Source organism: Vidua chalybeata, chromosome 3 (genome assembly GCF_026979565.1).
Source record: "Vidua chalybeata isolate OUT-0048 chromosome 3, bVidCha1 merged haplotype, whole genome shotgun sequence".
Taxonomy (NCBI): Eukaryota; Metazoa; Chordata; class Aves; order Passeriformes; family Viduidae; genus Vidua; species Vidua chalybeata.
Genome location: NC_071532.1, coordinates 12460419 through 12485210, shown reverse-complemented (window position 1 = coordinate 12485210; position 24792 = coordinate 12460419). Strand labels below are relative to the sequence as shown.

The following is a 24792-nucleotide window of genomic DNA, read 5'->3' as shown; positions in this document are numbered from 1 at the left end:
TTGAGCCATTCTGAATAATAATGCATAATTAGACGGTGAAGATTGAAAAATTGCAAAAAACAGGGAAGGAGTCTCCTAAATTTCTCCAAGTTCTTAATTCAATTTATTTTTGGGTACTTGCATGTTTTGTGGTTTTGCTTCATGAAAGATTGATGTCCCTGTCTGATAATTTTTGACTCTTACGGTCTGAAGTTTTCTTTCAAAACTAGAGTGTAGGATACATAAAAAGGAACTTTTGATCAATTATTTACACAGAGATGAATCTGGTTTCTTTGGAGGAAGACTTAGGAGGAACAGGAACAGGTGAATGAGTGATGGATCTTGATATGTGATAAGACTAAGGTGCTCTGGGGAAGGTTAAAGAGGGGCAGACAGAGCAGTGGGATCCTGTTGAGGAAGGTCTAAGAGTAAACACTGACAGGTTGCATGCAGTCTCTCCTTTAAAGGTGGTGAGAATAAGCTTTTCAAATATTTCTTTCATAAGAAAGTGAAACATTATTTCTCTTTGAAGACTTTTAATTTCCTTTTAAAGCATAGTTTATAATTTTGACAGTTAATTGGAAATTTTATAGGAAAATGTCAATCAGTTTCAACTGTTCACAAGACCAGAAGTCTGTGTGGCTTCCTGCCTGTTTGTGTCTCCAAGGGTAGACTGCCTTTGAACCAAGAACTGAAGTACTCTCAGCACACTGCAGCCCTCCCACAGGGATACTGTGGAGTACCATTAATGGAGCCGGCCTGTGGGTCCTCAGGTGCCTGGTGTTGTGTCAGGAGCCCGTGGTGCCCTGGGCATCTTGGCTGCAATGGGGCCCCTCCATCCTGTCCACATCTCCATTCCATGGGGGGCAGGGAGAATAACTTGTTTCCTGTCACTTTTTATTCTGATCTCAGAATAAGTTAATTTTTCTTCAGAACTGTAGGAATTCTGATTTTGAGTAGGATTATGCCGTGGTGTGCTTGTTTCCAGACACTGCATTTTGTATCTGTAATGAGTGCTCTGTGTTAGGCAAACTGTCCAGGACTTGTTGTAAACCTAAGTTAAACCCCAAATCCAGCAGAAAACAGATGTGAGCTCAGTCCATACCTGCTGTAACTTCTCCCTCCCTACTTCTCCATAACCACTGTGCCAGCATTGGTGCAGAAGGTTGATGTAAAGCCATATGGCTCTGCACCAGCTGGACTGTGAGCCAGCTATGTGTGCCTCTTGTGCAGCTGATTAATTCTCCGGCAGAGCTGGGAGTTAAGTGTAATATAAAAGAGACAAAAATTGTGATTGCAAAGTAAACATTAGATAACTGCACTACTGAGCTTGCCTTCAGGTAATAATGTCTGAAAACATCTTGTTACAGTGGTAACTGAATTGTCTCCAAGAAATGTGGTGGGAGAGCTCTGTTTTGTGCCTCTTTACTGTTGGTTATAAAGGAAATCTGCAATCAAGGAGAATAACTCATCACTTGGATCTGCAAAGTTTAAGAAAAAAACCCTGCTTTATTTACAGCTTCCAGCTGTCATTACTGTATCTGATTCTGAATTAAATTCAAGACTCATGACTAGACTTTTAAATTCTCTGTCTACAAAATGAAGAAAGCTTGATCAACATCACAAGATTCTCAAGAGTGTAATTGTTTCAATCCTTATCACTAACTCATTTTGGCAGGAATATTTACTGTTTAACACAGCCAGTGTACTTTGAGAAATAAGTGCAGTCTCCAGGCTCTCCTCACTTTTTGGCTTTTCTCATGAATTCTAACTGCAATATCTGTCACTGCAACACCAGACATGGAACACCACTGGGGCACACACACTGATTTTGCACTTGAGCAGAAAACACAACCTCTGTACCACCACCTTTTTATATTATTTTATAATATCCTGATCTCATAAAAAACAGTGCTCAACTTCTTGAATATACACCCCCATTATGTTCATGTAAGTCAAGGCAGGTCTGCATAGGCATGAAGCACATTAATTAAATTTCTATATTCTTTGTTTGGGGAAGGGCTCTGCCCTTGCATTTCCCCTTGATGGGTCTCTAGGAAGCCCCATATATAACTGAAAGTTCATCCTGGATTGTTTTTATTACATTGTAGAGGAGATTGGGTAACAGTGGGGACATTGCTGCACTGTGGAGAAGCTCAGTGCAGACCCTTGTCACTGAGAGCATCACAAGGTTCCTGTTAAATCTTTTCCCTTTACTCTGAGGAAATGATCAGGGCAGCCTGGCAGTTCTCTGAATGGGTGTATTTCTGCTCTATATCAAAACATGTAGCTGAGGAGCAGCTGCAGTTGTGCTAGCCCCTCTCTCTAGTTGAAAATGCCATTGTACCAAGGAGCCACTCCCAGGATATTCTTGAATAAAGAGAGGAAACTACTTTTAAAAATACTGTAAGGGCACTTGTGTCATTTTCTTTTTTCCCTAAGCTACCCAGGCCTGGCTACAATACATTTTTACAGGTAAACAATTTGCACTGAGTGTTTGTTTTTACCATATTTATGGCATATTCACTTTTCACTGCTGAATTTGATGGATTTGTTTTCAAGTTGGCCCTTCCTTACAAGTCAGAAATAGCAAGGTTTTATACCTAAGAGTTTGAATCAAAAGCCTGAAGCTAATTCTCAGTCTTCTTGTTTTCGCTCTTCATTGCTTTTCTCTGTATTTTTTCTATTCAAAAGCCAGTGAAGTAGTACTTTTTCATTAATTGGTTTTCTTATTGGTATAACATATCTAAAAACCACCTGACCACCAGAATAAAGGTGTTGTGACAGGGGGGAGCTTTTCTCTTGTAATGAATGTAAAAGATTAACAGCTACAAGCACCAGCAACATCAACAAAAGAGATTTGGTGAGTCCAGTTCAGCTACAAAGACTAATCCTACAAATACATAGATATTTGCTGAGCTGAATTAATGAGAGATCCCATCAGAAAGCTCAGCTAACCTCTAAGTGTGTATGAGGTCAGGATCAACATGTGAGTGTGTGGAAATACCCACAGGGCTGATGTTTACAGCTCAGCAGAAAATACAATTACCCCTGAGAACTACTCTGGTTGTTTTGGTGGCCATCTGCTATCTCACTTCTCTGAATAACTGCTCCCCTTTACCACATTCAAATAAGTGAAATGCTTTGACTCTCTCTACAGAGTACTCTCCCACCTGTGACTTATGCATGTGCTCCTTGCTAATGATCTTAGAGTTTCTCGGGCAAGGGGAGTGGGCTTCAGCATCTCGAGAACCTGCCAGGCATAATAATACATGCAAAATTAGTGAGACATGAGCTATTCTTGTTCAGATACCTCATATATTTAGTTCCTGCAAAGAGAAAATAACTGTATCATCTTAAATTAACACAAATTTAATACTAATGATTCAGAAGTATGTCTGCTTTGGACTATCACAAAAGTCATACCAAGATTAATATACAGGAGCTGATATACATACATTGATATAACATGTTACATATATTAATACATTTCCATATACAACTCCTTCCACTCCTCTTAAAACTGCCTCTCTTTATGGAGGCCTGTTCCACTCAGAGCAGTGATGGGCTTGTGCAAGGGGGTCAGGAGTGCAAGTGTATGCAGGAACAGGATCTCCGAGATAATCAAGGATTTTCCATTATTTCTGAAGTATATTTTACTCCCCATGCCTGAAACAGGTTGAAGATTTTCAACATATAAATCAGTCTTAGAGACTGGAATTTAAGTAAGTCATACATCATATGGTTAAATAGACTGAGCATGGCTTGTATGTGGGGGTATTTGCATGCTTGCTAAACATGTTGATAAGGCTGCCTTTGACACATGACCAAAGGTTCATAAATTCTTTGTTGTAATGCTGTTCTTGTTCATGTTCTTTAGAAAGATGAACATTTCTCCAGCTTAAACTCTGGTCTCAACAAATTGAATTTTATTAATTTGAAGTAGCATTATTACAGAAAGGCTTCTATGTATAACACATAATTCACTTAGGTCCACCCAATCCATAATCTTGGTGCTGGTCCTTGTGGCACACATTGGTAAATTGTTTATTTCACAGCAACACATTGTTCGAGCCCAGAGTTTGTTTGGAAATTTCTGGTGTTGCTAGTGGGAAGTAAAAAAAACCCAGCTTATGCAAATACATAATTGATTTCCAGTGGGGAAAATTACATCAGAAAAAGTCTGCTGAATTAGGGCTTGAGTCAACTCACTGTCTGGATATATAGTGATTTTTGTCCTCCAAATCAGAATAGCCATGACATTCCAGCCTTATCACACTGTTCATGAAATAGCTTCCTTAAAAGACTAATAATCTCCTCTGCTAAAGATGTCTTGCCTGCTTTAGCTTGCTTACTCATGTTCTACTTTGCTGAATTCATGAACACATACTTCCTGGAACAGCTGCCACCCTTCCTAAAACTCTTGGTTTCCAGGCCCTGCCCTTATGACTGTCTGTATATTTTTATCTGAAGTGGGAATTGGGGCAGGAACTAGAATTCACCTTTTTCCCCTCTTCTTCAGTGAATGCTCTTCCCCTTAAATTACACAGTCATGCTCTTGCTTGCTTGCTCCCTGCAGACCAAAGAAACTTCATTATTTCAAGTAACATGGAATTACATGAGGTTCTGAGGATGATAAATCTCCTCTGTAGTCTCAGCCAAGGTAATGCGAGATCTGCAATCCTTCCATTAACTGGAAGAGTTCAACCTGTACCTCTTTAAGGAGCGTTCAGAGCTCTTGGGAAAAGAATTCGGGCATCACAACTGCACCTATGTAGTGTGGGATTGACATGTTAGGTGAGACTAAAGGATGCTTAGCACAGACAAGACAGAGGACTTTCGTGTGTACAGATCCCAAAAGGATTTAGGAGTGACCTAAGTAGGGAGCTTCTTGATGTTACTGACTCAGACTTTAACATCAAAAGTGAAGAAGGAGGTTACAAGCTCTAGACAGTCCCCTTCTGGGGTGAGGAGGTGAGAAGTGAGACCAGGCTGAGAAGCATACCCCTGGAGTCAGCTGTAGAAGTAAAAGGGAGCCAGGACTTAGGCTCTTAATCCTTCTTTTGGATCTAGTTCTCAGCTCATATTGCAGAACTAAAATAAAAGACGTGTTTCCAGATTAATGTATCTTAAGTTTGCTTCACATCTGTGTTTCAAAACCATCTCCTTTTTGAATACTTGAACTGATTTAATGATACAAATTAGAAATTGGTGTAAAAAAATTGACTTGAGCATGGTTACCTGGTATACTAGTGCTTATGGAATTATAGTTTGCTCCTGTAAGTACACTTGGAAAGGACTGAGCTGTTTTGAAAACTTGACTTCAACAGCAACCAGTGTTTCAATGCTAAATACCTGGGGAAGAAAAACAAGTCCCTAAGCCTCTAAATCAGCTTTTAAATCAAGATCTTCCCAACCCTTTCACCCTTTCACCCTTTAATTTCTTCCCCTTACTTGACCACATTTTTCACTTAATATTAGCTTTACTACATAGCCACAGGAATTTTTTTTTTTTTTTTTTTTTTTTTTTTTTTTTTAGAATTTTTGGAGTTTAGCAGAACTGTAAGGAAATTCTGATAAGGTCCTTGAATTTGATAATTATATGCTAAGGAGTAAAGAGTTTTGGGTGTCCTCTATAAATTCAAAACAAACAGGTTTGGATTAATTCAGTAAGAGTCTTTCAAGTTGCTTGGGATGGTCTGAACTGGCCACTACAAAGTTGTTATATTGCCAATTAACTGGCAGGGTTTTGTCTACCACACCAGAAGTGTACTGGGTGCAGTATGTCATTCTCAGCTGTTACAGCTACAGCAACTGCTCTTGATGCTTTTCAAATAATGGTGAATCTTTAGCATACATGAGCTTTAAAGAATTACAGTGTTGTATCTTAAGACATGAGCTTTGCAAACTTAACCAATGGGTTTTGATAAGGTTTGTTTTTCTGAAGTCCTATGGTAGTAGTGTGTTCTGTGGCTGTGGAAGTGGGATATTTGTGTAGCTGCAATCCTGTGATAGATATTCTTTCATACAATAAACATATAACTGCCAAAATAGTATTAGCACAATAAATATCAAAGTTGCTTGTTTGAAGTATTATTTATTAAAGCAGGAACTGTAAGATGCTTTTCCTCTTTTTTCTTTGAGATTTTGTTTTTACACTGCTCCTTCCCCTTTTTCTAGTTGTCTTGCTGTTCTGTATATTTTTATATACAGCACATTCTTACATTACTCTCTTTTTAAAGAAGGCATTTAACTTGTTGGCTGCAAGCTGTCTTATTGTTAGGAAGGTATGTGGTTATTAATAAAACTCACTGTGGCCCAAGAGCTTGGATATAGGAATATAGGTGACACTGTTCTCATATCCTGTACTGTGGTGATACTGTTCTCATATCCTGTACTCTGTAGACTTCTTGTATCATAAACAGCTTTAGAGGTTTGCTGTTTCTTCATGTTTGTACAAACCAGTGCATGTTTCTTACTAGATTGCTTTGTGAGGAAACAAAGTTTACTCAGCTCACTGATAGTTGCTTTGTTACCTCTGAAGAAAGAGTACAAAATCTAGTCAGACGCACTGAAACCAGGTAATAATCTCTTTGCTGCTCTTCTCTGTTGGAGGCTTAGTATTTAAAAAAACCTCTTAACTGGCCTAAGAAGCACTGTATGCGTCTGTTTAAAATGCTCTCTTGCTGTTCTGTATATCTTTATATACAGTACATTCGTACATTACTCTCTTTTTAAAGAAGGCATTATTCTTGCTGGCTGCAAGCAGTCTTAGTGTTAGGAAGGTATGTGGTTGCTAATAAAACTCATTCTGGCCCATTATTATTAATTATTGCATCATTAAAAAATCTGAAGCTGCCATTGTTCCACCCATCTTCCCATGGGAAACCCAAAAATAATAACTAGAGGTGAGAAACTGCTTACGTATTTTGATTCCCAGCATCTGCTGACAGAATTCCAAATAGAAAGATACTGGATCTCTCCTGACCTTGGGGCTGTGTTTTTACTCTACCAGCTTCTTGCAGGCCTGCTTGCCTGTGAGTCGTGAGGTGCTGGTGACTTCTGCAGCTGCAAAACCACAGCACTAGCCAAGCCAGGCACCCCTGCTTCTGTGCAGGAGGCTGCAATTTGCATGGGCTCCAAGGGTCACACAGCAGCTCTGTCAGCGCCATGCGTGTCTGTCACCGTTTCCTAGCGTGCCATTTTCATTTGCATTCTCTCCCTAAAGAGCAACGCTCCCAATGGATGGCAGCTGCCACCAGGGGCTGAGCAGGGTTGCTGGCCATTAGCAACTGGCCCAGCCACACTCCTAGTGTGGGACCTATTAACAGGTCTGTGGGGAAATAGCAGTTACATGTGAACCATTTTCTACGCTCATCAAAGGGAAAACAAAGGATTATCCAACTACAAATGCACAGTAACAGCCAAATGAGTGAAAGCAGCCAAAGCTCTGTCCTGTCCTCTGTCCTTTTAACTCTGTCTTGCTCCATCTCAGACATCCAGTTTCCCATTACTTAAGTCTCTGAAAGCCTCTTCCTGCCTTTATTGTTTTAGCAGTTGCTGCCTTCAATTTACTGCTCTGATAAGCACTTCCCAGGCTGTAAATATGTGGTTGAGACATTTCTGAAGCCAATCTAGGTTTTGATTGTAGTCAAAGGAGGAAAGGTCAGCAGCAAAACTGCTCTCACTACACAGGGAGGCCACTCCTCACACTAGGGTAGGTATAGATTGTGAATTCATGGAGAAGATGCGAGAGAATATAGGGGTTAACGGGACCGAAGAAGAAAAAAATGGAACATGCACTTAACCTCCCCTTTTCAGAAGGTGATATCCTTGCTTTTAGTAGATGTACAGTAACTGCAGTTGTTCTTCAGTTTGGGAAAGGCCAGAAACCAGAAAGAGTGAGAAATCAAATATGATCATCATTGCTGAAAATGATAGCAGGTAAGTAGGAGGTGTTGAATTCTCCCTAGTGATATCTGTGACTGCAGATAATGATTTTGTCTTACCTTGATATAACACAGCTGCAGAGATGGCCAGTGGAAGAGGGAGAATGTTTTAAAATTTTACTTTTTGGAACATTTAGCTATAATCTCTACTGTTTGGGTGACCAGCAGAAGCCTGTAGAGCTTGGTGGGCTTGAGAAGCTCCACATGTGTTTGCAATTGCTGTGGCATCATTACAAAGGGTGGCACTGATGTTTGTAGGGTGGCTGTCTTCCACTGTGGGGCCCAGAAAGTACTGTTCCATGAGTAATTAGTCTACAGTGGGAAACAAATGGAAATTACAGAATGATATGGAGAGAAAAAAGCTTTTCCTAAGGCAAAAATTATTTAGAAGCTATGGGTTTATTAGACAAGAACTTGATTCCTTGATAACTTACTGAATTATGTTCTTATGACTCCTCTTTGCCTTAAAATTGATTGAAAAGTTGTATGAAACTAAAAGCAGTGCTGACTTCTAAAACTGTCCTATCTCTTGGAATATTTCACAGCTTGAAATAAGTCACTACCCAGGGAATATGCTACTACTGAATAAATTTGGCTTAGTTAAAAATAAGACATAACAAGTGTTGTGGTAGATTTTCAAGCTCAACATATGAGAAAGTCTAAGCAGATAGGGCCTAGGATTTCTTAGTATTCTAATTAATAAATGTGATTTTTCTGGCTTGTTTTGAAAAGAACATAGCTGGTTAAGGTAAACAATAATAAAATATTAAAATATTTTGTAACAGATATATGGTAATAAATACTCCGGGGGTTTGTCTTTCAGAACTGAAGGGTTGATTACTTCATCAGATGTTTTTATAAAATAACTAAAAGTATTGGTTTTCACTTGGGCTGGACCAGCCTCATTATAGGCATGTAACAGTGTAATGAGTTGTTAATATATGCTAATAAAGATGTATTTTAACCCTGACTTGACTAGGCTAACAAAGCAGACTTACTCTTGAAAGATGCTCTATGCAAGTTTGTGAATAGCAAAGGTAATTGCCAAGAGTTTCTCAGAAGGCTTACAGGCATTAGTACAGCTTGTAGGAGGTTTTGGTGGTGTCTTGCTTGGCTTCTGAAAAAAGATCAAGTTAGAGTGTGTGAAACTCTTATTGCTGTTGCTGTCCCCTCCCTCGGTGCTGGAGATCACTAATGTGTCTGAAGCACAAAGATTCTCAGAAGAGCTGCATCCCCTGGTGTCACACATGTTAATTAAATGTCTAATATTGGTAATTTGCCTTTACTGAGAATAGCAAAATCATTTTCATGACAAATCTACTGAGAAATATGGCTGGGAGTTTTCCTTCTTTTGAAAACAAACTAAAGTCTTCCTTAGCTCCCTTTTAACCTGATGCATTCTGGGCAACTCTACTACCTTGCCCCATGGAAAGTGTCATCAGCAGAGTATATGGAACAAACCAAGCATGTCTGCTCAGACTTTCCTGCCATTTATTAGCTGGAGTTAAATTACAGAGGCAAATACCAACAAAGCAAACAAAGGAAACAAATATAGAAGTGGATGGGACAAATCTAAAGTATGGTAGATAACCAATTCCATAAAATGCTAGTATTGCAAAATGTAACCTTTGTTGTTTTTCCAAATCCAGTTATTAAGCTGTCTGTTATTTTAGGTGAATTATAAGGGAGAAAACCTGAGGGTGGTGGTAGTAGAGGTGGTCTGTTGTTTCTGAAATCCTCTTGGTTATGTTTCACAGGAAGAATGCTAAACAAAATGCTATCTAAGCAGCTCAAGCCTTAATCAAGTGACTTTCTGATTAACTGAAAGTTTTTGGTCATGTGACTGTCCATTGGTATTCCTCATGATTTCTGTAAGCTTCTCTTTTATCTTAGGTCAGCATGTATTGTACTCCATATGCTAATTTATGAACTTGTACAAGACACCATGGTCTTATGTGCGTGGGTGTGAACTAACACCTGGGTAGTCCATGGGAGTGGATCTGTATATCCCCTTGAGCTCTTACCTGTGACCCTATTAATTTAACCTCTGTTTCCATTTCAAGTCTAGGGCTTGAAATGGCTTATAATACCCTTCTGTGTTGATTGGGTAACTTGTGAAAGTGAAAATTAAGCTTAGTGGAGCCTTCTCTCAAAATTAAGCATAATAAAATATATTTTGAGTATTTGTAACTTGAATACTTTTGTGCTAAGGCACAAATGCTCATCCCTTAGAGGCTATACTGGATGCAAATAGCAAGGGTCTGGCAGCAGAGAGTCTGCAGGAATGGCCTCTGTGGAAGAAGGCATGGGGCTGCCCTGTGTCAGACACAGACACTTCCAGCTGTCTTTGCAAGGGACCCCATGCAGCTGAGACCATCAGCCAAGTTTGTGGCACCTCTGGAAAAACATATTTAAGAAAAGGCAGAAAATTCTGAGGACGGGAAAACACGGAGAAAACAAGCAAATGGACAGGAGGAGGGAAGAAGAGAAGGAATAATAAGGTCAGAGGACAAGGAGGTGCTCTGTAGCAGAGCAGGTATTTCCCTGAAGAGCCTCTGGCCCATTGATAAGCTCATGGAAGAGCAAGTGCACCTCTGAAGGGACTGTGGCCCACAGAGAACCCATGCTGGAAGCAAAGGACCAGAGTGAGAAGGGAGCAGCAGTGGAGAGAAACTGCTGAGTACAGACCCTGACCTCATGCACTGCTGGTTGTCTCACCAAAGGATTTTCTTTAGCTAGCCACCAGCAGAGTACCTGTTCTATCTTCTTTTCGAACACTCTGTTATTCAGTGTCTTTTGAAGCTCCACTTTGATCCAAAAAAAAAAAACCACCAAAAAAGTGAATCAAAGCAATAGGCTGCAGGCAGTTGCTGTGGTTTATTGTGTAACTACGATCTGAAGGTGTGCAACAAAGGTGAACAAGTACTGGAAAGTCAGATGAGCCCCAGACTCCCACATTCCATTTTCATTCCTCTCCTGCCCGCAGCAAGACTTGTATCTTGCGTTCATGGAGCAGTGCCACAATGTCCCCCTTGTTCTGTGTCCCTGCTCCATACAATAAATGTCATTGGTAAGCCAGATGTGCCATCCTGCAGCCAGCTGCATGTGATGGCTGAAGTCATGGGCTAGGCAGAAGCAGGGGCATTAGGCTGCCTGACAGCATCCCTGCCCTGTCCTGCCTAGCACAGCTCCTGCCTGTGTCAGACTCAGAAACCTGACCCCCTGTGTCACTTGCTCGGAGTTTTCTAGAAATAGCCCTGTGTGCACCATAATAAACAAACCAGCTACAAGAAATACATAACTGCTGGGAGAGAGTTATTCCAGGAACCACACCGTAGGCAACCTAAGATCTGTGCTGACTTGAGCCCAAACAGATGTCTTGCTTGCATCTGTGTAGGCAAAGGTGCAGTCCCACCTGAGATTCTTATTAACAGAAAGGGTCTTTCTGTGAGAGCCTCCATTACATCTACAGGGTAGCAGATGACCTCTGTCCTGAAGAGCTTCCCCTGGATATGATTAAGACAGAATAATGGAAAGAGTTGTAGCAAGGGAAGGTACCTTTAAACATTCTCATGAGACTCATGATTTCTTCTCAACTTCTTTTTCTGCATACTGCTACTGATTGGATTTCCCTGTTGAGCTGCTCCCAATTAGCAGTCCCCCAGCTGCCAGGTGGAAGCTGTTTAATGCAAGCATTCACTGATGTGTTGTGTAGGCTTGGAGGAGGGGAGATCTGGCTTATTTAAAGTCCCAAGAATGTCCTAATCTTGTAAAGAATACAAGTCTTATGTGAGCAGGCATCTGGAAGGTTTATGGATAAACTGAGACCCATAGAGGTGCCTCTGTATCAAGGTGGGACTCTTTGCATGTACCTCTTATTTATTGTCTTTAAGTAGAAGGAAAATAGCCCACTTTTAATAAATGGGGAAAATACTACATGTACATTTAATTTGGCCTGGGTAAAAGGCTGTTTGAATTTAATTTAGCTGAATAAATATTACCCTGTATGTCAAATCTAAGCCTATTTAAAACTGACTTATTGAATTAGCTTGCACCTGTAACTGATACAATTTGCCTGAAATCACCTGAGAGTGCCCACACATGGATTTGTACAAGTTTGGCATTTTAATATTATTTAAACTGCTGTAGGTTGTGGGTGTGGACCCCCCTGCTTAGTAGCCTCCAGTGGTAGGAGTGAAGTCTTTTGGTTTTACTAATGACAGTAGCCAACATTCAAACCCTGGCTTCATGCTGCCCACTCTGTTTACATCACTTGGTGCTTTTGCATAGGGTTACAATTTTGCTGGCAGGGCATCCTGTTTCTTCTGAAAATTAATGTATTGCACCTGATCACATCTGTCTCAAGAGGTCACAGCCTACATACTTGAAACAAGTAATCTATCAGGACAGTCCACAACAGCACCATCTCAAGACTTCCAAAATGTTGACTACAAAATGCAATTACACTGCACAAAAGTACTAAGGAAAGCCATGTGCTCAAAGGAACCATGTGCATATGTGCAGGTGATGGCAGGACTTGGAAGGAACTCCATATTTTGTAGTTCAGTCCATGGAAAACTTCTAACCTCTGAGCACATCACTGCAGTTGTTTCTGCTTTCCCCCTAGGGAGGAAGTGCACATCCCATGATAGAAATATTGCATAAGATAAAGTACAACATGCCTGACACCATGACTTGGTTCATAGGGATATTATGGTTGTTTCTATTGCTTAAATGAAGGAAAAAAAGCTGTTGGCTTTGAGTGAGTGCTAAGGTCTATGTTGATGAGATTGCTATGTTGATGGTATTGCTGCTGTTGCAGTCTTCACCTATTCCTGATTATCCCCTGAAATCCCTTCCCAGCATGTGGTGGGTTACCAGCAAGACTTGCAGGGGGAGATTGTAATTCCAAGTGGCTTGATAAAGAAATGAGAATGAGTGGCTGTGAGGACTGTGTGCCTCTTGTGTCCTTAACAGCCCTTGTTAATCACAGTAAACCAAATCAGATTTATAATTCCATTACAAGGCAAAAATGTATTTGTTTCATTATAGTGGGCAATTATTCTCTGAAACAGCTGGATGGCAATAAGATATTTCAATGTTATGCTGGAAAGCAGCTGAGGGCAGAGATTCTCAAAGTTATCTTTGTTTGAAAGTCCAACTGCACTTTTGGCAATCAATTTTTTAATAATTGCCTCATATTGAAAACATTTTTATTTTTTTTATTTGTAGAAATACTCTGTGATGATTCTATTTTATTTTTAATTTAGTGTCTTTCTTGAGCTGAACTGTTGACAGAATATAGTTTATTTAATTTATGTAGATGAAATTTGGAGTTGTATTTTACTCATCCATCGCTGCAGGTCCTGGTGGTTGGATACCATTGTGGCATGGTTATAGACAATTCCTTTATTGTTTTAGTAGAACAGCAGCGCTTAATCACACAAGTAATGATGTAATGGTTGTGGGGTTTGGAGTCTGCAGTCAAGAGATGTGATATCAGGTTTTGACTCAGACCCAGTCAGCCAGTTCTTCACTTGGTGGAAATACTTTATTCTTCTTTAAGAAGCATTATTATAATAATGCTCTGAGCTTTAGAGGTCAGATAGGCTGTTTGGGAGGATAGCTCTGTAGGTCTCAGGATCTAGGTGTCTGCTACCTAAATAGTTGTTGTAAAATTGAAGAAAACCACCAAACCTTCAATTTTACCCAGGGCATTATTTATTTATTTATTACCATATGGCTGCCTTTATACTGTTGTCAGTGGAAGACAGAGATGATACTCTCCTATATTTTATGGATGATAGGAATACCAACGAAATTTAAAAGCCAGATCAAATTTCCTCCACTCCTACATTTCATGCTCAGCAATTTTCTAGGCTTAGACAGAAAATTCAATCGTTTTTCCCCATTTAATTTTTTTGAAGCACTGACTAAAATATATTTTGAAAGGGCAGATTATTTTATTTTTCTCCTCTTGAAAGAAAACCTAAGTCCGATTAATCTGGAAGAGCTAGATAGATGGCTTTGTGAAAATTACACCAGTTATTTAAGCACTTAGAAAAGGGTTTGGGTATGACCAAAAAGGAAAAACATGCCCAAAATGGGATTCTAGCAAAAATTAAGTGTACAAGGTTGTGATCTTGAAAAACACTGCACAACTTCTGCTGTGAAAACTCTGAAAGCAAACCAAGCAAATGCTCTTGCTTACTTTTTTATTTTTTCACTTTAAATACATAAACAGTCTTGGGAAGATAGACTAACCCTAGAGTAACCATAGCTCTTGTGGCCTGACCAGCAGGTTAGAGAGTCACACAACTCTCTGCATTCTCTTGTTCACTTCACACAGCTTCGGGTTTCGGTGTTAGCCCAGCTCTAGCAGGAGGGGCTGAGGCCCAGTCCAGCCCCAGAGCCAACCCTTAGGACAACACCTGCTACACAGGCTTGAAGCCAAGGACCACTGTGTACTCACCTCCTCCTTTTTCTTAAGTGCATGCTCTGTTTGCTGTTGTATCAAAGGATTACTTTAGTTTCCCCTTGGTTCGTTGCAAGTAGCATCTCTGTGTGATTCCTAGAAAAACAGGCGTTTTCTTTCAAGAGGGGGTTCTGCACCACCAAATTCAGAGGAGAGTACTTTCTTCCACCTAGGAGGAAGGGGCAGGATCTAATGTCTGCACCTCTCTGATCAGGTTTCTTGTTGGCTGGCTTGGTCTGAGGCATTGTGTGTGCACTGACTGATCAAAACTCCCTGTTCCATGAGCTGTGCTTACATCCTACAGGATCCTCTCGGCTTCAGGGAAGAGAGTGTCATGTCAAAATCATTGCTGGATGGGAACAGAAAGAGCCCAGCTGTAGGAACACATCTGAAGACCATACTACAGAGTCATAGGATTGTTTAGGTTGGAAAAGACAACTTGAAGACCATCAAATCCAACCATTAACAAAACACTGCCAAGTCCATCACCAAACCATGTCCCTAAGTGTCACATCTACACATCTTTTACATGCCTCCAGGGACTCAACCACTTCCCTGAGCAGCCTGTATTTGGCCAGCCTTCCAGTGAAGAAATTTTCCCTAATATCCCATCTAATTTTTTCCCCTGGTGGAACTTGAGACCATTTCCTCTCATTCTGTTTCTTGTTCCCCGGGAGAAGATGCTGACCCCCCCAGCTGCTACCAGCTCCATTCAGGTAGTTTTAGAGAGTGGTAAGATCTCCCCTCAGTCTACCTTTTTACAGACTAAACAATGCCAGCTCTCTCAGCTGCTCCTCATACAACTTGCATCTTCGGCTGAATAGAATATTTTGAAGCTATTCCAAGCAAAACACTGTTGCATGCTTCAAACAGGCTCAGCACTACAGGACTCTGAGGCTGGGTCTGTAAAGAAGTGTCCAGGGCACTTTCCAGGTGCTGGGATGCAGTGCACTGTGCTGCTAGAGCACCCCTGGCCAGTCATGGTGTCCTAACTGGAGATGAGGTGCAGGTGGGAGCTAGCATAGGCCAGCAATGAGCAGCTTACATATGCCATGGGCAATGGCTTCTGAAAATTAATTTCCCCAAATCCTGTGTTGTTTCACTTCAAGGACTATTTTAGTTCTACTCTTGGCTTTTTGTTTTCTAGATAAGTTGCTGGATGTACTTGTTTGTCACATTTCAAACACTTGGTGTGATCAGGCAGTAGTGGGTCTTAGTCACAGATAGATAATAAAGTACTGATTTGTTCTTTAAATATAACCTGTAAAATTACTTCTGAAAACTTGTAACAGAGTATTCTGTGCATCTTCAGGTAAATGGATATTTGATATTTAAATGCATAGTAGATGTATAATAAAATTTAGAAGTTTCTGTATGTGTTCAGGTCTCTGTGACTGCTCAGCTACTGTGGGAAGATTTATTTTATTTTAAAAAAGCTGATCTTAGGGTCCTTTGAAAAACTGCCTCCTAGTTTAATGTTTGCTATGAACTTCATTAAACACTTTATGTGATCTGTGCCAATTAAGACCATTAGTGTTATCATGAACCAGTAACCTCAGGGGGAAAAATGGTTATGCTTAAAAACATAAAAGCAGGGTTATTACCAAAAAGTGACTTATCAAGTGTAAATAGAATGACTTGAACAAAATGTGCGTCATTGTACATGCAGGCCCTCATTTGCCATCTGGTTTCTGTTTTATGACCCTAGCTATGGATTTATTTTGTGCTAGTGGACAAACAATTGGACAACGCTTAGAAACACAGACTGGAATGTAGGGAAAGCTTATGGCAATCTTTCACATGCTCTGTATCATGTGGGGAAAAAAGCAGTTTATAGAAAAGATGAGTTGAACTGTAAGCATTGCATCCTGAGAATTCTTACATATAGTCATATAATTATGATTTCTTTTACTTTCTTCAGATTTTCATTGAAGTCCAGTTAAGAATGCAACCAACAAAATAAAGTGAAAAAGCTGGGCATTTGAAGAAGCATCCTTCTACTTGGTGAAAATGTCTCTTATTTTTTGACAACGATTAAAAGACAATGGGGTCAAACACTCTTGGAAAGGCTGCAACATTAGATGAGCTTTTGAACACTTGTATTGAAATGTTTGGTATGCTCTTTCAATATCTTATTTTGTTGTTATTGAAATTAATCTTTTAGTATAAATCCTGCTGTTCTCTGGTTTAGCCAGCCTTTCTCTTGGCTAACAACATTTCTGTTCTGTAAAATTTTCCTTGTTTCAATTTGGCTCAGAATCATGCAAACCAGAATTTTAATCACATGCATACTGTATTAAATTTTTCTAATACAGATAATGCACAATTGCGGGTATGGTGGTTTATACAATGCTGGCCTTTACCAAGAGAAATGTTTAGATGAATTATTCAAGGAGTTGTTTCTGGCATTGATCTTTGTCTTGAGTGGTTACACAGCTGCGGTTTTGACCTGTCATTTTTTTAAAGGTTTTCCAAATCATCGTGCAATAATTGGTAAGAATATGACCTAAGGCTCATGTAATCTTTTTACTCTTATTAAAATGTGATGTACCAGGTCTGAGGGAAAGAAGTGATGAAAAAGACCTTGATCCATAACACCATTAATCATGCCATATATCACATTATAGTCAAATGAGTTCATGGATGGGCTTAAGTGTTTTCAAATGGGGTTCTGATTCACAAAGCTACATTTAGGTTCCCTGGAGATGCAGGACAGATTTTGATTGGAATGAAGTACTAATTTTATATGCCATGTGGAGAGAAACAAGTATCTAAAGGCAAGAGAGATTGAACAATGGATGGATGGACAGACCTTGCTGCAGTGAATCCCATACATCCGTTTCTGTAGGCCACCAACTGGTTGCTCTAGAACTTCATTTAAATATTAGCAGAGCCCATGCACTTGTTGCTGCTGGAAATAGTGTCTCCTCTTGTATACACACTCTCTTGACAAGCATAGTCCATGTGTGGCTCCTGTTTTCATACATCACATCATCTACTGTCTTCAAAAAAAGTGACAGACAGAATAATCTAACATTGCAGACGTTGGAGAAGACTGATGGTCAGCCAGTCTGCCAGGGATTAATTCTGTGCAGTTTCAGTGGCTACACTGCAAATACACAAGGGTCTCTGTTAGGCAGCTGGAGATGTGACCTTGGGCACAGATATGAGGTACTAGGTACTGTTTTAATACTGAATTCCTTGAAGCAGATCCATTTTTCAAAATAATTTAACTGCTAACTTAAAGCTATAAAGTTGCAATAAAATAAATATTGGAAGTATAGTTGTACAGTAGTTGTCCTCTTGATGGACTAATTTTGGATTTGTCCCTTAGATTACTGGCATTGACATTATATAAAGTTTAGCACAGTGCTGCCCATGCCCTATTTTTTTTAGCTGTGGCCTGTTATCTGAACTGGTTTGGGTTTTTTCTTTGTTTAAATAACTGTCACTGCATTCTAGCAAGTTACTATTCAAGGGGCATTTTTGTGCTCTGGTGTTCTTTCCTACCTTTTTGTTAGATAATGAGCCAACATTTCCACTTTTGATCCTTTCTGTCTGACTGGGCTTGAAGAGTAAAAGCTCTCCTCTTTTATAGTGAGGTTAACTCATTGTTTCTCTTTTGCAGATGACAAAGGAAACCCGTGCTCCAGCCATTTGCCAAGAACCTTTCTTTTAATGCATCGCTGGTATCTGCCTTCGACAGAGCTGGCTGGCAAGCTTCTGTCCACATATCCTTTCACAAAGTGCTGCAAGTTGGCGTTACAGTGTCAAAAGCAGATGGTTTTCCTGACTGCTTGTAAAAATGTGCCAATTAATTAATGACAAACAAGGTTTAGAGGTGAATTTTTCTTCAACATAAAAGGTGGGAGTTTGTGAGCTTCTTTATGCTCACATAAAGACTTTGTAGGTTTTCTACATCTGTACAAGAATACTAACTGTGCATCAACCTTGAATAACTGCAAATACGAGGCCAAGATAATTTTTCAAGTGTATCACAAGAGGGTGACCTTTGAGTACTGTGAATTTTCAGTGATATCTAACTACCTACATGTCATTTATACCTCTTAACTCAGTAATCATAACTATTATCATATTTGGTTAGTCAGAGCTGGCAAGAAGCCTTTCAGCAGAATATTCAGAATTGTAGAATAGAGGCATTTTTAACAGGGGGAAAAAAAGGGGCAGCCAGGAAATAGTCTCTGTCCCCTATGATGTTGTGAAAGTGAATGAAATACCAGAGGCATAATGTGGTTATCTCTAGAAGAAAAGTTTGATACTTTTGTAAATTCAGATGCTCTAGTATCAGCCTCCAGTGAATAAAAACAACATTGCTGAGTCAAGGCACACAAAGCTTTCTTTAGCTGACAAACTTACAGAGATGCCGATGGGGAGAATTGCAATGAATTCAGATTGAAAATCTGCTACTTCATGAGGTAAATGCACTTCTGGTCCTCTAGCATTTTGGTGTTATGGTTCTGTTAATACTATCAATGTAATTTTGTTTGGGTTTTTTACTTCGTCTCCATTCTACAGTGCAGAGGGAATTTCTGTGTGTTTAAAACAATTAAGTTGAGCTATCCAGCTTTTAAGACACTTAACTGCATCGAGCTAAAAAGCTGACAGAGAACTTGTGTTATTATTTATCTGGCTCATGAGTGTTATGATTTTTCAGCCTGTCAGAGGGCGACAACTTCAGTGCCACACAGAGGAGAGACACATTTTGCTCCCAGCTGTAACTTAGTGTGGGAGAAGAAAATTGTCTCTGGATTGTAGACTTCAGTTCATGCAATCCCTTGCAATCCCTACATAATTTATGGTGACAGGAGTGTGTTAGTGATGCCAAAGTTGTTACACATTGGGTGTATTCCAAACCTTGCACCAGCTGCTCTGACCTTGTTTCCATGGGAAAGCTTTCATGTGTTGCGCTGTTCTGATGTAGGAACATTTCTCTGTAAAAGAGAAAGTATGAATTTTTAAGTAATCATGATATAACTTGCTTCACTTAAACAAATGCTTTTTCCTCCTTCCTCTGGATGAAGTTACATCACTGAGAAGAAAATTAGGGGGGTTACTGAAGTCAGGGCTGATAAAGCCTTTTCCACTCCCCCTTACATAGAGGAGGGGGCTTGCATGTTTTACATGTAAGCTTATGTGGCTTACATCTGCTTTACACAGTTATCCTGGTGGAACTGCCACTCAAATGCGCTTTTGCATTTTCATTGAAAAATCTTTTCTGAGCAGACAAAGTTGTCTCACTTGGACAGGGACTAAGTGCAAGTGTTATCTGGGTGTCCTGGCAGCCTGAGTCAGGACACTGTGTGTAGCTTCTGTGGGTAGCTACACCTGAGACATCACTTTAATTCTGCATTTCAATAGAATGCTGCTTTGTTGTGCTGTTGTGAGTTAATTAAAAAAAAAATTAAAATATAAAGTGGCTATTGCCACTTCAGTGTCACAAATAATTACAGAACAAACAGGCTGAGCTCACTCTCTCTGTCTAAATAAGTCCTGAAATAAGTCCTATGAAAAAAAATGTATATAAAATATATGTAGCCACTGAATATTATACCTGAGTCTCTGGGCATCTCTTAACTGCTGTCTGTGGATTTCAGATACTGGATTTTGGAATTTCCTGCAGAGTTTAACTTGGATCTTGGGCTGATTCGTTTGACCGAAGAGTTTCAAGAAGTAGCCAGCCAGCTTGGATATGAGGATCACATCCATCTTATTGATATCTCTAGCATGTAAGGATGTCATGTCAAGGACATCTTTGTGTCTGGAACAGCAGAATTCTAGTTCTGTACAAAGTACAAAAATATTAAGGCCCATCTTGATCTTGAGTGAGCAAAAAAAGCACTTGCAAAATTGTCTTTAAATTTGAAGCTGCTAAAAATTTGAAGTTTTAGTTACACAATAACTACATTCCTATCTGTATGTAAATTTTTCATATAAACAGGAAATAAATTATTTTCCTGACAAAACAAGTGCCAATTAAGTGATTAGTATTACTTTTCTTCTACGAGTTTTCATACAAAATAGCAAGCAATGTAGTGGCTGGCATGCTGTTTAAATCTTAGATCTTCTCATGGAAGCTTTCTTGTCTTCTCATCCGTAATCTGTTCGTTTTTGCAATATTTTCTATTCTTTAAACGGAGAACTTTTAGCATTCACATATGTAGTTGCATTACATCAAAATGATTACAACTACTATTTCCTTGACAAGCTGGAATGAAACATCACCAGACATGCTTTTGCATCTCATCTGATATTGTAGATTTTCTTTTAAAATATGGCATATGCACAGTATTTGGCTGTCTCTGTTGTTCCATTACTTTGGGGAACTGTGGACCTACAGAGGAAAAATTAATCCTTGATGTTTTTCAAGTATGTTTTTATTCTGTATCAGAATTAGTTTTGAGCTGTTCTTTTATTTTAAAGCATCTTTAATTATGGCATCCTCTAACATGTTGTGATAGAAACCTGCTATTATTCATCACTTGGAGTAGTGCATGCAAAATTCCTAGCTTCTGTTACACTCTTGAGCAGGTCTCATTCTAAGTGTTTGTAATGTGCTGGGTGTCACAGACCAGAAGTCTCATGGTGCTTCTGTGGTCAATTTTACATGACACATTCCAGCTGTGGGCTACAGTGACATACACCCAAAGAGAACTGAGACTTATTCCTATTCTGTTGCAGTCCTTCCTATGACTGGATGAGAAGAGTTACACAGAGGAAGAAGATTTCCAAGAAAGGAAAAGCCTGCCTGCTGTTTGACCATCTGGAGCCCATTGAGCTAGCTGAACATCTCACTTTTCTGGAGCATAAATCTTTTAGGAGAATTTCTGTAAGAAGCCCACAACTTTGTCACTTGCAATTAGGAACCTGTCTTTAAAGAATGTTCACATGGTTTCACATTCCTGACTTTTTTTTCAACATTTCAGTGTAGTGAATCCTTATACTCTCTCATATGCTATACATAGCCATACACTTCCTTGAACTTTTTGTGTGTGACGATTTTTGACGCTGAGGGAAATTCAGGCACAGTTGCTTCTTTTCACAGAGGCTTGTACAAGGACAAGAGGCAAAAGTGGATGAAAACTAAAGTTGAAGCTAAAACAAAACAAATGAGTATGAGAAATGCAAAAAGAAATGCTGATTTCTGCTGACAAATATCCATATGAAAGGGTCATGTGATCTTACTGTATCGGGTGGCAAATGGAAGCAGTAAGTTCTCAAGATGACAAATGAGAGGTTTTTTTAGAGTTTTCAGAAGCATGAGAGAAATCAAACTCCAAAACTAAGAAAAATGTATGAGTTTTTTTGTTTGTTTCAAGGGAGGAAGGAAAAAGAGATCAATGAAGAGCTGAGACTAGTCTAAATAGAATCACTTTTGATGTCACTTAATAATGTTCAAAGGTTAATTGCTCTTAGACTTCAAATCATAGGAAAACGCCCTACTGTGATCTGTGCAATGCTAACCTCAAAGAAGGAGGGAAGGACAAGAAAAAAGGCATGGATTTTTAATTAGATTTAAGATGCATTTGCATTCCTTTGGGGATTCCAGGAAGAAAACTCAAACCTGCAATGAATTTTCTTTTTTTTCCTTGCTGTTTCTAGCTTCTCTGTTAGTTCTTAAGCTTGAATTTTGCTGTCACAGATGATTCTCTGCAACCAGTGAGAGTTAATTGATCCTGTACCACTTGTTCTCTCAAAGATATGTAATTGTAGAATATGATTAGTCTGAATCCTGTGTTTGGTTTTACCTGTTAAAAAAAATGGGGGAGAAGGAAGGGCAGCGTTAACTATAACAAAAAAATTACATGAACACTGAAATACTGTCTATCTGCAGCTGGGAGACAAGCATCTGTTGTGTTGGAGTATATGCTCTCATGTTTTTCTAGCAGGCTGGTTTTGATCAGCCAGACCCATCTTGTCTGGCATTGCTAGCAACTCCCTACACAAGCTAAAATGATGGCCTCAGTTACTGAAAACCTCCCTATAAGGGACAGCTGAAAACTGTTTTTCAAACATTTAGGGAAATTTAACTTTTGGGATCCTAAACAGTGCCATGGCTTCAAGGTGTCAAATGTAACTACAAAGAATAAAATGTGTTGAGCAAATTATGGGCAAGATGGAAGTAGCAATCACACTCATCTTGCAGGTTTCTGTATTTCCTGACACACAGACAAGTTGTAAGTTGACATTTAAGGAAAAGCCACACCAAAACAACAGCAAAAAGATTTTAAGGAGGAGATGTGCAGCAGGGTCTGCTGATCCTGAATCACGGTCACTTTCTAAACAAGAGGAGCTTTAGAAAGAAAAGTATCAAAGTTTCAATTGTTTCTCCAGTTTGTCCACTGTTTTACTGAAAGTGTCTTTTCTCTGTTAGTTCACAGATTACCAAAGCTATGTGATCCACGGCTGCTTGGAAAACAATCCTACTTTGGAGAGATCTATTGCTTTATTTAATGGTATCTCTAAATGGGTCCAGCTCATGGTTCTCAGCAAACCAACACCCCAGCAAAGAGCAGAAGTAATCACAAAGTTTATCAATGTTGCACAGGTAAGTCTTGCAGATGAGTCTTTTTCTTCCAGTACAAAGCAGGAATATAAATGGAGATTATAGTAAAGAAATTAGCTGATGCTCTTTGTGTTATCTCCTCAGTGAATAGCCTGTTCAGTACCACTGGAGGTTATTTGTTCAGGTGTGGTGTGCCTGCATTTTTTACCTAGAAGACATAACTTTATAATAATTTTTCTTTGTTGTATTCCAGTTGGCAACTGTCACTATTGTGTGCTTCTTCTCGACCTAGGCTAATTAAAAAACAAAATGCTGAACCATTCTGTTATGTGAGCTGGTTTATTGATTTGTGCTTTAGCCATGATGGGTTGTCTCCTTTAACTTGTTGTGTATGACATTGAGTAGCTGCTACTTATATTTCATTAACTTTTAATTATGCATGATTAATCTCTCCTGCAGAAGCTCCTTCACCTCCAGAACTTCAACACACTGATGGCAGTTGTGGGAGGTCTAAGCCACAGCTCTATTTCTCGCCTGAAAGAGACTCATTCTCATCTGTCCTCGGAAGTCACAAAGGTATGGTGGACTCCAGAATACAGACATATTGAGGTGAACATCACCTCTTTGAGGTCTGATGGGTTCTACAGTGCAGGTGTCTCACCAGCACAATATTTGGATCATGGCAGAGCATCCTGAAAGGCACTTGGTTGCATTCCTCTCAATGGAGCAGGATAAGCTCACAGAGATCCTCTGGTTGATTGCCTGTGCCAGAGAGGAATTAACACTGTCGACACCCTGACAGGAGTTGAGTTCATTTAAAACAGATTAAGGAAATGCAATGAATGCTTTCACAGGGACTTGCTTCTCTGGCTATTTGTAGGACTGGAACGAAATGACAGAGCTGGTCTCTTCCAATGGAAACTACTGCAACTACCGCAAGGCTTTTGCTGACTGTGTTGGCTTCAAAATTCCTATTTTAGGAGTGCATTTGAAAGACTTGATTGCTGTCCATGTCATTTTTCCTGACTGGATAGATGAGAACAAAGTTAACATAGTGAAAATGCAGCAGCTTTCCATCACCTTGAGTGAACTGGTTTCCCTGCAAACTGCTTCTCATCATTTAGAGCCTAATTTGGATTTAATTAACCTGCTAACCGTAAGTATTGAACATGTTTCAATTCACTCCTGTGATTCAAGTGTTGAGTGTCAGTAGGAATATTCATATCTATAAAGTTAAGTGCATATTTTTATCTCAGTTTCTCAGAAAAAGAAAAGGGAAAAATACAAAACAGAAAGAAGTTCACATGAGGTGCTAAGAAAATCAGAGTTTTAGTACAGTCGTATGGGATGGCTGGAAGCAGCAACAGGATTGTTACAAATTACCTCTTTTAAGAATGACAGATGGAGGGCTGTATTTATGTTAGAATTAAAACTCAGTTCTGACTACTTAGAATGGAGGCTTATGTCTCCTCTGGAACAACTGGGAGACATGCTGGCATCAACACACGAGAGAAATTCCAGCCTGAGCATCGTTCCGTTTTTGCTGTCCTGTGCTTTCCTTGTGACACAGTACCCTTCCTATCCAGTAAATAAACATGTGATGGATTTATACTGGGACTGATCAGGTATAGAGTTTTATGCTGAAGAAGATGACAAATATGAGCCTGAGCTTGGAGAAACCAAGCTGTGTGGATATACCCAGTGGCTTCATTGTAATCAAGACTGGGAAAGTTTGGGGAATTTGGAAAAACTTCTTCAGCTGTGCCTTGTGTGGAACAACCTGGGAACAAGTCTTAATCCTGATTAGTGACAGGAAACAGCAGGCACCAGATGTTGAACCCTGCAACAATCCTGTAACTTAAATT

At 39.5% G+C, this 24792-nt stretch overlaps 1 protein-coding gene across 2 annotated transcripts in view; it reads left to right on the top strand.

Annotated features, from left to right (window-relative positions):
- The window catches only part of RASGRP3 (RAS guanyl releasing protein 3), a 58647-nt gene that overhangs the window by 13518 nt on the left and 20337 nt on the right, over window positions 1-24792 (top strand). For both annotated transcript variants that reach the window (XM_053937174.1, XM_053937175.1), the window contains exons 2-9: window positions 16325-16517; window positions 18032-18134; window positions 18777-18839; window positions 20019-20150; window positions 21103-21250; window positions 22796-22969; window positions 23387-23503; window positions 23808-24083. In XM_053937174.1, coding sequence (XP_053793149.1) covers window positions 16448-16517; window positions 18032-18134; window positions 18777-18839; window positions 20019-20150; window positions 21103-21250; window positions 22796-22969; window positions 23387-23503; window positions 23808-24083 — 1083 coding nt within the window. In that variant the 5' untranslated portion in view covers window positions 16325-16447. The remainder of the gene's footprint in view (window positions 1-16324; window positions 16518-18031; window positions 18135-18776; window positions 18840-20018; window positions 20151-21102; window positions 21251-22795; window positions 22970-23386; window positions 23504-23807; window positions 24084-24792) is intronic.